Source organism: Nycticebus coucang, chromosome 4 (assembly GCF_027406575.1).
Source record: "Nycticebus coucang isolate mNycCou1 chromosome 4, mNycCou1.pri, whole genome shotgun sequence".
Taxonomy (NCBI): domain Eukaryota; kingdom Metazoa; phylum Chordata; class Mammalia; order Primates; family Lorisidae; genus Nycticebus; species Nycticebus coucang.
In genome coordinates, this window is record NC_069783.1 from 73,206,609 (window position 1) to 73,220,603 (window position 13,995).

At 47.6% G+C, this 13,995-nt stretch overlaps 2 protein-coding genes across 2 annotated transcripts; both read right to left on the reverse strand.

The window, feature by feature from the left end:
* Window positions 1-4,856: 4,856 nt before the first annotated feature.
* MRPL53 (mitochondrial ribosomal protein L53) lies at window positions 4,857-5,665 on the reverse strand. The gene is made up of 3 exons (XM_053588570.1): window positions 5,460-5,665; window positions 5,244-5,356; window positions 4,857-5,136 (listed from the first exon to the last, which is right to left on the reverse strand). Exons 1-3 carry the CDS (start codon window positions 5,549-5,551, stop codon window positions 5,003-5,005), a joined length of 339 nt encoding a protein of 112 aa, XP_053444545.1. The 5' UTR covers window positions 5,552-5,665; the 3' UTR covers window positions 4,857-5,002.
* A 329-nt stretch (window positions 5,666-5,994) lies between these two features.
* On the reverse strand, window positions 5,995-13,995 carry CCDC142 (coiled-coil domain containing 142). Its single transcript, XM_053588568.1, has 9 exons — window positions 12,819-13,995; window positions 12,461-12,547; window positions 12,225-12,374; window positions 11,962-12,092; window positions 11,775-11,888; window positions 8,191-8,305; window positions 7,793-7,970; window positions 7,470-7,669; window positions 5,995-7,363 (listed from the first exon to the last, which is right to left on the reverse strand). Exons 1-9 carry the CDS (start codon window positions 13,867-13,869, stop codon window positions 7,107-7,109), a joined length of 2,283 nt encoding a protein of 760 aa, XP_053444543.1. The 5' UTR covers window positions 13,870-13,995; the 3' UTR covers window positions 5,995-7,106.

Consider the following 13,995-nt stretch of genomic DNA (forward strand, 5'->3'; position numbering starts at 1 on the left):
TGTGATGTTACAGCACTCTACCCAGAGCGACAGCTTGAGGCTCTGTCTCAAAAAACAACAACAAAAAAAAAACCAACGTCTTACTTTTTTTTTTTTTTTTTTGTAGAGACAGAGTCTCACTGTACCGCCCTCGGGTAGAGTGCCGTGGCGTCACACGGCTCACAGCAACCTCTAACTCTTGGGCTTGCGCGATTCTCCTGCCTCAGCCTCCTGAGCAGCTGGGACTACAGGCGCCCGCCACAACGCCCGGCTATTTTTTTGTTGCAGTTTGGCCGGGGCTGGGTTTGAACCCGCCACCCTCAGCATATGGGGCCGGCGCCCTACTCACTGAGCCACAGGCGCCGCCCGCAACGTCTTACTTTTAAGAAAAATTGAAAAAAAAAAAAAAGAGAGAATTAAGAAAAAGTATTCTATGTTTTGTATGGAACCAGGAAAAAACCTGAATAGCCAATGCAATTCTATAAAATAAGAATAAATCAGGAACCATCACCTTACCAGACTTTAGGTTATACTATAAGTCTGTAGTGATCAAAACAGCAGATTGGCATTAAAAATACAGACACAGATCTCTGGAACAGAATAGAGAATCCAGAGATAAAACCAGTCTCATACATCCATCTAATCTTTGACAAAACATTCTCTGGGAAAAGAATTCCTATTTTGTAAATGGTGCTGGGAGATTTGGTTAGCTACATGTAAGAGAATGAAACTGGACCTGCACCTCTTACCACTTAACAAAAATGAACTCACTCTAAGATATGAAACTATTAAAAACTCTAAAAGATAAGTGTGGGGAAAACTGTGGATCTTAAGGACCTAGGGTAAGAATTTATAAAGAAGATCCCACTGGCAATTGCAACAACAACAATAATAAATGGGACCTGATCAAATGAAAGTTTTTGCACAGCTAAGGACACAGTCCACAAAGCAAGAAGACAATCTTCAGAATGGGAAAAGATATTTTAATGCTATGAATCCAACAAGGGTTGCTCACCAAAATCTACAATGAACTGAGCATATCAATAGGAAGAGTGAACACCATTAAATACTGGGCGAGAAGGCTGGGCATGGTGGTTCACACCTGTAATCCTAGCACTCTGGGAGGCCGAGGCAGATGGATTGTTTGAGCTCATGAATTCAAGACCAGCCTAAGCAAAAGTGAGACCCAGTCTCTACTAAAAATAGAAAAACTGAGGTGAGGATCGCTTGAGCCAGAGTCGGAGGTTGCTATGATCTCTGACACCACGGCCCTCTACCCAGAGCGACAGCTTGAGACTGCCTAAAAAAAAAAACCAAACAAACAAAAAACTGGGCAAGAGACTTGAATAGAAACTTTTCTCAAAGGACAGAAGGACAATGAACACATGAAAATGCTCATCATCCCTAATTACCAGAGAAATGCAAATCAAAACCCCTTTTGAGATATCACATTAAGCCCAGTGAGAATGGCCCACATCACAAGGTCCTAGAGCAACAGTTTTGGCATGGCTGAGGAGAGAAGGAAACACTCATGCACTGCTGGTGGGACTGCAAACTAGTATAGTCTCTATAGAAAGAAGTATGGAAATTCCTCAAAGAACTAAAGGTAGACTACCATTTGACCCTGAAATCCCAAAAAGGTATTTAACCAAGTGAAAAAAAGACATTTTTTCTACAGAGACATGTGCCCTCAAATGTTGCTCAGTTGACAATCGCAAAGATGTGTAAACAGACTGGGTGAGGTGGCTCAGGCCTATAATCCTAACACTCTGGGAGGCTTAGGTGGGTGGATCACTTGAGCTCATAAGTTTGAGACCAATCTGAGCAAGAGTGAGACCCCATCTCTACCGAAAATGAAAAACAGGCAGGAGAATCACTTGAGCCCAAGAGTTTGAGGTTGCTGTGAGCTATGATGCTATTGCACTCTACCAAGGGTGACAAAGTGAAACTCTGTCTCAAAAAAAAAAAAAAAAAAAAAAGATGTAGAAACAACCCAAGTGCCCATCAACCCATGAATGGATTAATAAACTGATGTAACTATGCCTTAGAAAAGTATTCAGCTCTAAAAAAAAATTGCATCCATTGTAATAACCTGGATAGATTTGGAGAATATCCTCCTAAGTATCACAAGATTGGAAAATAAGCATTACATGTACTCAATACCAATCTGAAACTAGGAGATTAATGATCACAGACCCACACTAGAGAAAATCTCAATTCAAGAAGGTGGGAGGGCTCAGTATCTTCCTACCCAATGAGTACAATTCCTGGATATATGGCCCACTCCCTTGATGTAGGACACAGCTACAACTCTGACTTTAACCTTCCATGTGTAAATTATATAAACTAATGGTTTGTATCCTTGTATTAATCTGAACTTTTAAAAAATCATTTAAATTTAAAATTAAAAAAAATTTATCACAACCCAGTGTAAAAAATATATATATTTTTGGACTTGGGGGGAATATATGGTATTTTGTCACATGGATGAGTTGTACAGTGAAGTCTAGACTTTTAGTGTATCTCTCACCTGGACAGCATACATGGTACTCAATAGGTAGTTTTTCTTTTTTTTTTTTTATTTATTTTTTTGTAGAGACAGAGTCTCACTGTACCACCCTTGGTAGAGTGCCGTGGCGTCACACAGCTCACAGCAACCTCTAAGTCTTGGGCTTAAGCGATTCTCTTGCCTCAGCTTCCCGAGTATCTGGGACTACAGGCGCCCGCCCGGCTATTTTTTTGTTGCAGTTTGGCCGGGGCTGGGTTTGAACCCGCCACCCTCGGTATATGGGGCCGGCGCCCTACTCACTGAGCCACAGGCGCCGCCCAATAGGTAGTTTTTCAACTCACACTTACCCAATACTCCCTGCTTCTGAGTCTCCAATGTCCACTGTCAATCATATTATAAACCCAATGGTCAGTACTGTTTCTTTCTTGCTACCATCACACTTGTGCATATAGCTATTGTATCACTTATATGCTTCAGTTTTGTTATTAATCTTTGTATCTCTATTTTTTTTTATTTTTTAATAGGTGTTATTTAATTAATTTATTTATTTGCAGTTTTTGACCGGGGCTGGGTTTGAAGCCGCAACCTTCGGCATATGGGGCCAGCGCCCTACCCTTTTGAGCCACAGGCACTGCCCTAATCTTTGTATCTCAATACCTATCACTGTTATAGGCACAAGGTGGATGCAAAGTATTTGTAAACCCAACTAATGTTTACTGCACTGTGTATCACATTATGCAAGGTGCTAGGGGCATTAAAAAACAGCTCCAACTTACAGCTCACAATCTAGAAGCATGTCAGCACTTATGTTGAACCATTTTTACAGATGAGGAAAGAGTGGTTAAGGCTGGCCCAAAATAACAGCCAGTTAATCACAAAGCTGCGAGACTGAAATCCAAGTTGTCAGTGTTCTTTCAACTTTAGAATAGAATAAGGCCTCTTAGATAATAGTATTTACTATACTCCCAGCAATTAGTAGGGACTTTATACTCATTTAATCCTCTCAACGATCTTATGAGGTAGGTACTATTATCTCCATTTTACAAATGAGGAAACAGGCACTGATAATTTGTCCTAAACACACAGCTACTAAGGGCAGGGCTAGGATTCTAGGCAGTCGGATTCTTTACTACACTATACTGCCTCATAGTAGTTTTCTTTTCTAAAAGGGGAAGAAAAATAGTTCTTTGAAGTTAGCCTTTTGGGGGGGGGAACAGTAATGCTGTAGGAGGGTCATGAGAAATGTTATTTCACAAAGTATACAACAGCTGGTGTCTAGAAATCCTTGATAGCCTAGCTAAACATTCTTAAGTTCTTCTCTAGTTTTTTCAACCATTTTTCTCCTGCAAACCACAGTAAAATATAATTCTATACTGCCACCCAGCATATGCAGAGTCACACAGACATAGACACACTTATAATTATACATTTCCCAAACAATATTTCCATTCAAGGTACTGTGCACTTTGGTTTGGAAAAAGACCCGGTGGGAGAATGCAATATGATAGTGTATGGGAATGGAGAGATTACTTTAGGAGCTTTTAAAAAAGGCATAATATTCTGAACTGACTACACAGATGTGCAGGGAAAGGGACAGGGCAGAACCAGAGATGACACTGTGGTTTCCAGACCATTTTATAGAAATAGTTTGCCCAAGGGGAAAGAAAAGTTGGGATGAGAACCAAACAGAAATATAGGGTTTTACTCCAGAGAGGGCAGTGTAAATTATGACAGAAGATCAATGCCCTGGAAAAAATAGAAAAGAAAAAGAAAGATGAAGGTGGTACATCTTTATGGTTAAGAAAAAGGACCTAAGAGGGAGAGAGGTTCAGAGAGTGAATTAAGAGTGGCAGATGACTAGCCGGGCGTTGTGGCGGGCGCCTGTAGTCCCAGCTACTCGGGAGGCTGAGGCAAGAGAATCGCCTTAAGCCCAGGAGTTGGAGGTTGCTGTGAGCTGTGTGAGGCCACGGCACTCTACCGAGGGCCATAAAGTGAGACTCTGTCTCTACAAAAAAAAAAAAAAAAGAGTGGCAGATGATACTAAGATAGAAAGATGAGGACTGAGAAAACCAGCACGCAGGCAGTGTTTTACACTGGATTTGGCAAAAACCTTGAGTGGTACTTTTTTTTTTTTCTTTTGCCAAAGCAACAATTTTTTTCAACCTTTATTTTCTTTAGTTTGTATTATTATTTTAATTTATTGTTGGGGGAGTGAGTGGTAGGTTAACAGTTAGTGGGTAACGGTAAGAAAGTGAAATCAGGGCAGCGCCTGTGGCTCAAGGAGTAGGGCGCCGGTCCCATATGCCGGAGGTGGTGGGTTCAAACCCAGCCCCGGCCAAAAAAAAAAAAGAAAGTGAAATCAGTTCAAGTCCACATCCCTCGCGGTTTTTATTGTTGTTTTGCACTCGGTAGCCCTCCAGACAGTGATTTGAATAATTAAGTCAAGCTCTTCTTAAAGAAGAGTTAAATGTCCTAGTCCAGGCTAAAATCTGCTTGTTGGCCTCTTGGGCGCCCTCAGCGTCCGGTATCAGCGCCAGGTTTATCCCCACTCCCCGCCAAGTCCCTGGCCTGGATGTGGGAGGCAAAGGCAGTGAGCATTTCCAGGGCGGTGAGGTGGGCGCCGCGCATCATCAGGCGATGCCCATCTCCTAGGGAAGAAAGGAAGGAGTCAGGCACCAGAAGACTGCGAGGCTGTGGCTGAGGGGCTCACGGGTTTCCGGCTGCCCCCTCCCGCCCGTCTCCCCACCGAGCCCACCAAATAGCACGTCCACGCAGGGCTCGGAACCGTCGTGTCTCACGTCGGCAATCACCGAGCAGTTGAGATTGGTGGAACGGACTTTCTCGCTGCTCACCGCCTGAAGGAAGGTTCTGTGCGGGGGGAAGACTGTGTGGAGCGACCGCCTGAGGGGGCCAGAGCCCAGGCGGAAGGAAGGCGAGACCCTTCCCTCTCCCACCCTTTCCTCCCTCCTACCTCGTGGACTCCACGTTCTTCTCGAAAGGACAGAACTGAACTCTAACTTGCTTAACGGACCGGAGACCAAACCGAGCCAAGGCGGAAGCCATTGTGACCTCTAGCCCGGAAAGACTCACGCTACCGGAAGTGTTGCTTGTGCAGAAGGCTAGGCTCCCCCAACAATCGAGACTGCATGTAGTAAACTTGGGGCCACAACGCCCTGAACCAGCCTCTGACCCGCCCTCCTGGGCTCCCCGTACTGGAGGAGGAAGGGCCAGAGAGAGAGAAGTGGTTTCTTTTTTTTTTTTTATGTGGAGACAGAGGCTCACTTTATCGCCCTCAGTAGAGTGCCATGGCATCACACAGCTCACTGCAACCTCCAACTCCTGGGCCCAAGCGATTCTCTTGCCTCAGCCTCCCGAGCAGCTGGGACCACAGGCGCCCGCCACAACGCCCGTCTATCTTTTGGTTGCAGTTCAGCCGGGGCCGGGCTTGATCCCGCCACCCTCGGTATATGGGGCCGGAACCCTACCGACTGAGCCACAAGCGCCGCCCTTTTTTTTTGAGACAGAGCCTCAAGCTGTCACCCTGGGTAGAGTGCCGTGACATCACAGCTCACAGCAACCTCCAACTTCTAGGCTCAAGCGATTCTCCTACCTCCGCCTCCCAAGTAGCTGGGACTACAGGCGCCCGCCACAATGCCCGGCTATTTTTTGGTTGCAGCTGTCATTGTTGTTTGGCGGGCCCAGGCTGGATTCCAACCCGCCAGCTCAGGTATATGTGGCTGGCGCCTTGGCCGCTTGAGCCACAGGCGCCGAGCCCAGAAGTGGTTTCAAGATAACGCACAGAAAGGCCCAAAGTAAGTGGTCATCAAATACTACCTATCATTAACAGTCCTCTTGCACCTCGGTTAACACTATAAATAAATAGTGCAAAAACCCCCTTTGCACGAAAATATGTCCATTTTCTGCAGCCTCTTCCCTTCCCTATCCTGCTGTACCAGATCTAGGTTAACATCATATTAAGTTCTGGCCCCTTCCAAGGAGAGGGTCCTACCCAACAGGGATTATTCATCTACCAGGAGGTAAACCCCACTCAGGTAATGAAGTGTAAACATGTTGAACTCTGAGTAACCAAAGCTTAAACTTGGAAGATTGTGCAGCCAATTATTCTTAAATGATTGAAGGGAAGTACAGGATAATACAGCTCTTGGGACTGATTCAGGTGCAGAAAAGCCTATTCCACCTTATGATTTAACTGTTTTCAGCCTGGTTCCTGGGACTTAGTGGAAGTGGCATCTATCCTCTCTGCTCTCTATTGCTCTTCCCTTTCCCTAGTCCTGAGCTCTAACTCTCTAGCCCTCCTCCCACTTCTAGCCCTCAGATGTCTTCACTGTTGGGGAAGTAGTTCTGAGCCTCCCAAGGATGCTGACCTTCAGGTTCCAGGCTGTGGTTTTGCACTTTACTTGGATTCCAAATGCTGGAGTGATCTTGGATTCATAGCTTTAAGTCCGGGCTCTGTATAGCTTATGGTTCTCAGGTTTGGTCTCTTACAAGCTCCCAATTCTAGGCTTCTTTAATATGCAGTTCTAAATGTCTAGCTTCTCCAGCCAGAGGGAGAGCTCTGACTTTCTGGCTCCTGGAGCCTGTGTTGGCCCCAGGCTCCTTAGGATTCAGAACTGGTCCGCAGGCAGGAAAGAAAAGGCAAGTGCCAGTTGGGGTGCTGGTGCTGCCTTAAGGCAAGCCATGCCTGCTGATTTCCCACCAAGTAAATCTCAGGGCTAGGTCCCCCTCCCCTCAGTGTGTTTAGCAGCTGAGCTGTCTGGGGTGAGGATGTTCCAGGCTGCAGTGGGTGCTCCAAGCTCTCCAGGTTGTTGAGGCTGCTGCTGGGAAATTCTGTGTTCTGGACCTCATCACAAGCACCTGGTAAGGCAGGAGTGGAAAGTAGGTGACCCATGGGGATATGCTGAAGCCAGATCAATGATGGGGGTAGGTCACACAAAGCAGTGAGGGAGGGGGAGTGACTCACAGCAACAAGAGGACCTCCTGTGGACTTGAGACTTGGGCAGGGGCTGCTGCAACAGACACAGGAGAGCCCCATCCAGCTGCTGGAAGATGCTGAGCATGAGCAGAGTCTGGCGAAGATCTGGGGACAGGTCCCATTGCTCTTCTTCCAGCAACTCCCTGACCACTCCAAAGTCTCGTCTAAGCTGCAGTGCCCCCTGCAGGCTGAAGACCCAAGGTACAATGTGTTTTTTTCCCCCTCCTGCCTCTTTAAATTGCTCTGCCCCACCCATTCCCTCCCTTTCCCAGTTATGCTCATTCCCTGCTACTGCTGCCTTTTTTCCCTACCTGAACCGGATTCCATGGGTGAGGATGTGGTCAAGCCAGGCACCCAGGATAGCTGTCAGTGCCTCACTGAGGGCAGGGGCCTGGGCTTCAGGTGGCAATCCCTGCAATCCCTGCAACACAGGCTCTAGTATGGTGCGGACCACTAATCCAGCATACTCACTAGGAACACTGGGAAGTTCTGGGGTGAGAGAAGAGAAAGGCCAGGATATGAGGCTTTGGAGAACCAGTGAACCCTTAAATGGAGTGTTGGGGGGAGGGGAAGGGAAGGGTAGGATTTGGGGAGAGGAGAGCATATAAAATGAAGATGGAGACAGTGGAGTGAAGGCAGAATCTTGAGGGGGCTGTTACACTATTGCCCTCTTGGGACCCTGAAAGGGGAAGCTGGGATGAAGAGTTACCAGGACAGAGACGAAGCCGCCAGTACCGACCCCGTGGCATGTAGATGTTGAAACCACGTGTAGCTTGTTTGTGGCACTCTTGAGAAAAGAGACATAGTGATTTTTCAGGCAGCAGCTGCAAGGATAAGGAGAAACTAAAAGGGGTTTTTCTGTTACGAACTTGTCAATTATGTTAATCCTCTAAATCTGAGGTGTTTAACCTGGCACCCATAAAACCCCAGACTTGTGTGCATGATTATGTGGGCCTGTTCTGGGCATTTTCCAAGGAGAGATGTCATAGCTTTTCTTGGGTTTTCCAGGAGGTCTGCACTTTGTCCCAATTACAAACAATTGCTCTACGATTACACTGCCCTTCCCCAGCTTGGTTTAGAGCAGTGGTTCTCAACCTTCCTAATGCTGCGACCCTTTAATATAGTTCCTCATGTTGTGGTGACCCCCAACCATGCAATTATTTTCGTTGCTACTTTGTAACTGTAATTTTGCCACTGTTATGAATCATAATGTAAATATCTGATATGCAGGATGTATTTTCATTGTCACAAAGGGGTTGCAGCCCACAGGCTGGTTTAGAGGATAGAACATCCTTGAGGTCACTATTATTCTACAGGAATTTTAAATAGGAAAAAAAGAGGACTGCCTCCTTCCCCAATACCACCAGTGTTCAAAAGCACATGCTAGAGTGTGTCTGCATGATCTGCAGCTGGGCAGAGGCTGAGGGGAGGAAAGGAGAATTATAGCAACCTTCTGGTTATCATCTAGGAAAGGAAGGTAGAAAGTGTATGTAGATCATGAACAGTAACAGTTTTAACATTCTGAAATTCAGGAATCTTTAGAACAGTCCTTACATTGAATATTCTTGACAGCCCATTTCAGGGCAATGTAAACCATAAAGCAAGACAAGGCTTACATGCTAGTTTTGTTTGTTTCTTTGGCTTGTTTGGTAGTTTTTGTTTTGGGAGGGAGATAACACAGCAATAAAGAGAGTCTCTGCTCTATACCTCACCTTGGAGGAGAGGAACCTCAATACATGGGGTTAATGGCAGCAGCTCTGTAAAGAAAAAATTGATGCCAGGGAGCCTGAGGAGAGGAAAGGGGTAGGCTTTGGAGAGCCACTGAACCCTTAAATGGAGTGTTGGGGGAGGGGAAGGAAAGGGTAGGATTTGGGGAGAGGAGAGCATATAAGGTGAAGACAAGGATGGAGACAGTGGAGTGAAGCCAGAATCTTGAGGGGGCTGGGACACTATTGCCCCCTTGGGACCCTGAAAGGGGAAGCTGGGATGAAGAATTACCAGGACAGAGACGAAGCAGCCAGTACTGACCCCGTGGCATGTAGATATTGAAACCACGTTTAGCTTGTTTGTGTTTTTTCTGTTCTTTCTTTTTTTGGGGTAGGGGGCCAAGCATGGGGTGGAACCCATTTGGCTTGTGGCATATCTGACAATCTGTCTAAACCTAAGCTCTTCCCCTCTTCTCTAGCAATCCTAAACCCCTCCTCCTTCCTTATTAATAACAAGAAAATTACCCTTTGTCAATGAACATTTGTTAGGCACCTCTACCCTCAACAAACCTACAGAATATAAGCTACATAGTATGAAACAGTCTCTCTCCCTCACCTTACAGTCCAGCTGGAAAGAAGTCACAATGCCTGACTCTTGTCATCCCAGTGCTGTACGTGCTGGAATACCCAGAGCAGAAGTTCAGTAGTGCTGTTACCAGGCAGACAAGCAAGTCATGTAGAGTGCTTTGCACAGTGTTTGCTTCACTGTCCCTTTTGCTGTGTATTCACCTCAACTATTAAGAGCCTTATCACGACTTCTTATCTGCCTTCCACCCTTCCCCTAAAGCTAGATGAAATTTCCATCACCATCTTCACTATCCCTTTCCTTTCTTACAGTTGTTCCACATCACTCATGAGACAAAGCCCAAAAACTTTGTGCAGCCCCTGGGACGTGGCTCATGTAGGGCTGGAGTTCAGTGGCCCCCACAATTTGATGCCCACTTGCTTCCTCCTCCATACCCCACCTCAAGACACATACACATGCATGGAAACTCAACTCTAATCAGGCCATCTCTCCACTACTCCCCCAAAGATCTATGAACTGCCCATCTCCAATAACCCTTGCTGCTCCTTTAAGGCTGCTCAGCCACAGGCCCTGTACGGAGTCTTCTGTAAACCACATACCCATGGCCTTCCCTTCTCAGGGCTCCCATGACCATCACTGTCTGCTCTACTCATGATACATCTGCTCTGGGGCACATTGAGTTTAAGGAGACAGCAGTAAATTGAGGTATAAATGCCCAATAGGCAAATGTAGATGCTGGACAGCCAGAAGGGCTAAAGTGTGGAAGTTTACAGCACCAAGACCCTGGGTAAGCAGGAATGCAGAGAGAAGCAGGGAGTCAGGGATTGAACTCTACACCCAATACTTCTTTCAGAGTAAAGAGAATATTGAACAGGAAGGAAAAAAAAACAAAAGAATAGATATCTTCCCTTAGTAGGGGTAATGTGCAAAATGGGAGGAAATTAAAATAGAATTATAATAACTTTATTCATAATTATAGAAGAAAAATCTTAAATAGCCAAGCATGGATGAAGGTTACCACTGTAAAAAAGGAATCAGAGGTGGGTGGGGGCAGATAGTGTTATTTTTTTAGTAGAAGCCCTATAAAATACTATTATATTTTTTAAACTAGGGATGTGCATTACTTTAAAAAAACTACAAATTGGGGTGGCACCTGTGGCTCAAAGGAGTAGGACGCCATATGCTGGAGGTGGCGGGTTGGCTAAAAACTGGCAAGGAAAAGGAAAGATGCAATTATTTATCTTTTTTTTTTTTTTTTGAGACAGAGTCTCACTATGTTGCCCTCAGTAGAGTGCTGTAGCATCACAGCTCACAGCAACCTCAAACTCTTGGGCTTAAGTGATTCTCTTGGCTCATCCTCCCAAGTAGCTGGGACTACAGGCTCTTGCCACAACACCCAGCTATTTTTTGGTTATAGTTGTCATTGTTTGGCAGGCCCACATACACTGCCAGGTCCAGTATATGTGGCTGGCTCCATAGCCGCTAAGCTACAGGCGCCAAGCCACAATTATTTATCTTAATTTTTTTCTTTTCTTTCTTTTTTTTTGGTGGGGGGGAACAAATAAATGTCTGAACAAAGCTGCTACTTTTTAAAAAAATTTTACAGGAATAATCCAGCTAATAGATGAAAAAGGAAAGATAGACTTGGGAGGTCATCCCTTTGCAACCTCTAATGAAATAATGAATCTAGCCACTGATTAGGTGTTAACATACAAAATGAGAGTCTGACAGTATGGAGTTGGGAGGGATATAGAGATGAAACAAAATTGACCATGAGTTGATAACTGTTTAAAGGCTTAGTGATGGGCCTTTATACTCTTCTCTCTACAAATGATTGTATAATTGAACTTTTCCATAGAAAACAGTTAAAGAGAACAAAAGATGAACCAGCAAGAAAAGATATATTTAGCAGAAACTCCAAGGAGATCCCACTTTCCCCTTCCACAGTTGGGCCACAACAGGGTCTTAAACTGCTAATGTCAGGGCCCCTGTTCTCCTCACCTGGATCTGTGCAGCCAGCTTCTGGATCTCCAAGCCCAGTTGCTGCTCTACCTCCAGAGTCAAGCTTTCCTCTGAGGCCAGGCTAGACAGAGTTTTTGCCTCTTGCAATACAGGCTTTGGGTGGAAACAGGGAGTGAGTGCTCACCTTGGCCCATGCTGTTCCCTTCCCCACTCCCCAGCCACTCACAGGTAAGTCCTTTTGAATCAGAAGCAGGAGGGAACCTGGGGCCCATGCTGCCAGGTGCTGCTGAGCTCTGCCCAAGAACCAGAGCAAGGTGGTATGCAGAGTACAGAGCCCCAGGGCGATGGGTGCAGGACCTGGGGCGGAGAGAAGCAGAGTATGTACCTAGGGGTCATGGAGTGCCTTTGGAAGAAGGTAGGCTTCAGAACAGAGTGAAGACAAAAGGGATATGCTTAAATGTTCTTTTGGCCCAAAGCCCCTTGTCTTACCTGGAGACTGACAGATGATCAATCGTGACTTGGGTTCTCGAAGGGCATCCAAGAGAGGAGGAAAGAGCTGCTGCAAAAGTTCAGCAGTACACGAGGACGAGGGAAGGCTGCTCTGATCCCTAAGGCCTGATCCCAAGGCCTGGCAGAAGCCTAAGGATGAGGATGTAGTCTAGGCGGGGAAAGGCAACCTGGGACTTGTTTCACCTCCCTAGCCCCCAATGTCCCTTCCTTCTCACCTTGGTCCCATCTGCAGATAAGAGACTGATGAAGTAGGCTGTGACACAAATAAGTCAGCTCCTTCTCACACTCTTGAGGCAGGGATGCTGGTGGGAGAAATGACTAGAGCCTGAAAAGAAGGCCTCACTTTCCACAACCCCTGCCCACTCAGTGATGGAACAAGAGGGGAGGCTTCCTCCAAGACTCAAGACTGGAGTGGAATGCAGAACTTTGGCTTGAAAAGCCCAAAAGCTATAGTCTAAACCCAGAGAGTGTTCGTTCTGATGGGCCCGCTTTTGCAGTCAGGTTCACAGGTAAAGGAGCTAACTAAGGGGAAGGGAGAGACCCCAGCTTTCCCAAACTCAGGCCATCACTCACCCTGACCCAGTGCCTCACTCAGTTGTTGTGCTGCTGCCCTGGAGTCCCTCCAGGGTCCTAGGTTTAGGTCCAGACTCTGGGCGCAAGCTCCCCACAACAGGGTCCAATATTGGCTCCACAGGGCTCCAGCCTCTCTAAGCCCCGGGCTACAGCCTGGTGAACCCGTCACGCCCTCCACCAGGCCCAGGAGCCTTGGTAGCAGCTCCTGCTCCTCGTGGCACCACCTGTGGAGCTGGTCTCGCAATCCCGATTTCCTGAATGCTTCATCCAGCCAACTTGCCACCTGGCAACCCCGCTCCCGCGTCAAGAGACCGAGCACACGGGCCGGGGAGAAAGGGCGCGCAGCCCCTGGGACGTGGCTCACGGCTTTTCCCTGCAGCTTGTGGTAGGTGGGAAGGGCCAGCAGCAGGTCGGCGAGTTGGGACGACAGGCCCGGGCTGGCGGGCGCCCGTCCCAGAGCGCGAAGCTCCATCTCGATGGCTGCATCCAGGCGTTGCGCAGCTAGTCCGAAGGGGCGGGCCAGCAGTAGCGGCTCCAGAGTCTCCCGAAGGCCGATGCCTCGGACAGACCCTCCGGAAGGGTGCAGCTGCAGGTCGCGGCACAGGTGGGACAAGGAACTAGGGCCGCAGGCCCGTGAACCGAGACTCGGGGTCCTGAGGAGACGCACTGCAGTCTGTAGGAGGCGGGCGTAGTCCCGAGCTTGGAGGAGCTGCTGTTGCTCCTGGTACAGCCGCAGCAACACAGCCCGGAGACGCTGTAGCGCGGGAGGGATAGGGCTGCCCACTACGGGTTCTCCCCTCCAGTCAGTAGCATCAGCCTCATAGTCCTCACCTAAGTCCTCCAGGAACCACGGCTTCCCTCCTGGAGCCCTGCCGGGCCGTGGGTCCAGGCAAGGGATGCTACTGGCAACCGGTAGCCTTGGCCAGCCACGGAGAGCATCCACCCGCCTTCCTTCCCCCGGCTCCTCCTCAGCGCCCGCGGGTTGCACCCACAGCGGGGAAACGTTAGCGAGTGGAGGCAGGCGGCCACCAGAGCGAAAGGTCTGGGCCATGGGGCGGCGAATCCAGAACAAACCTAACGATTTCTACTTTCTGGTTTGCCCCAACGCCCGCCGTAGCCGGAACTCCGCCCCATCACTAGGACGGTCGTCGCTTGCCCGGGAGCCGCGGGGATCGTC

Coding starts and splice junctions, on each gene's coding strand:
- MRPL53 (XM_053588570.1), bottom strand. CDS start 5,551: ATGGCTTCCGCCTTGGCTCGGTTTGGTCTCCGGTCCGTTAAGCAAGTT. Junction 5,357..5,459: donor AAGAACGTGGAGTCCACGAG/GTAGGAGGGAGG, acceptor CCCCCCGCACAG/AACCTTCCTTCAGGCGGTGA. Junction 5,137..5,243: donor CTGCGTGGACGTGCTATTTG/GTGGGCTCGGTG, acceptor TTTCTTCCCTAG/GAGATGGGCATCGCCTGATG.
- CCDC142 (XM_053588568.1), bottom strand. CDS start 13,869: ATGGCCCAGACCTTTCGCTCTGGTGGCCGCCTGCCTCCACTCGCTAAC. Junction 12,375..12,460: donor TATCTGCAGATGGGACCAAG/GTGAGAAGGAAG, acceptor CCTCATCCTTAG/GCTTCTGCCAGGCCTTGGGA. Junction 12,093..12,224: donor GATCATCTGTCAGTCTCCAG/GTAAGACAAGGG, acceptor TCTCCGCCCCAG/GTCCTGCACCCATCGCCCTG.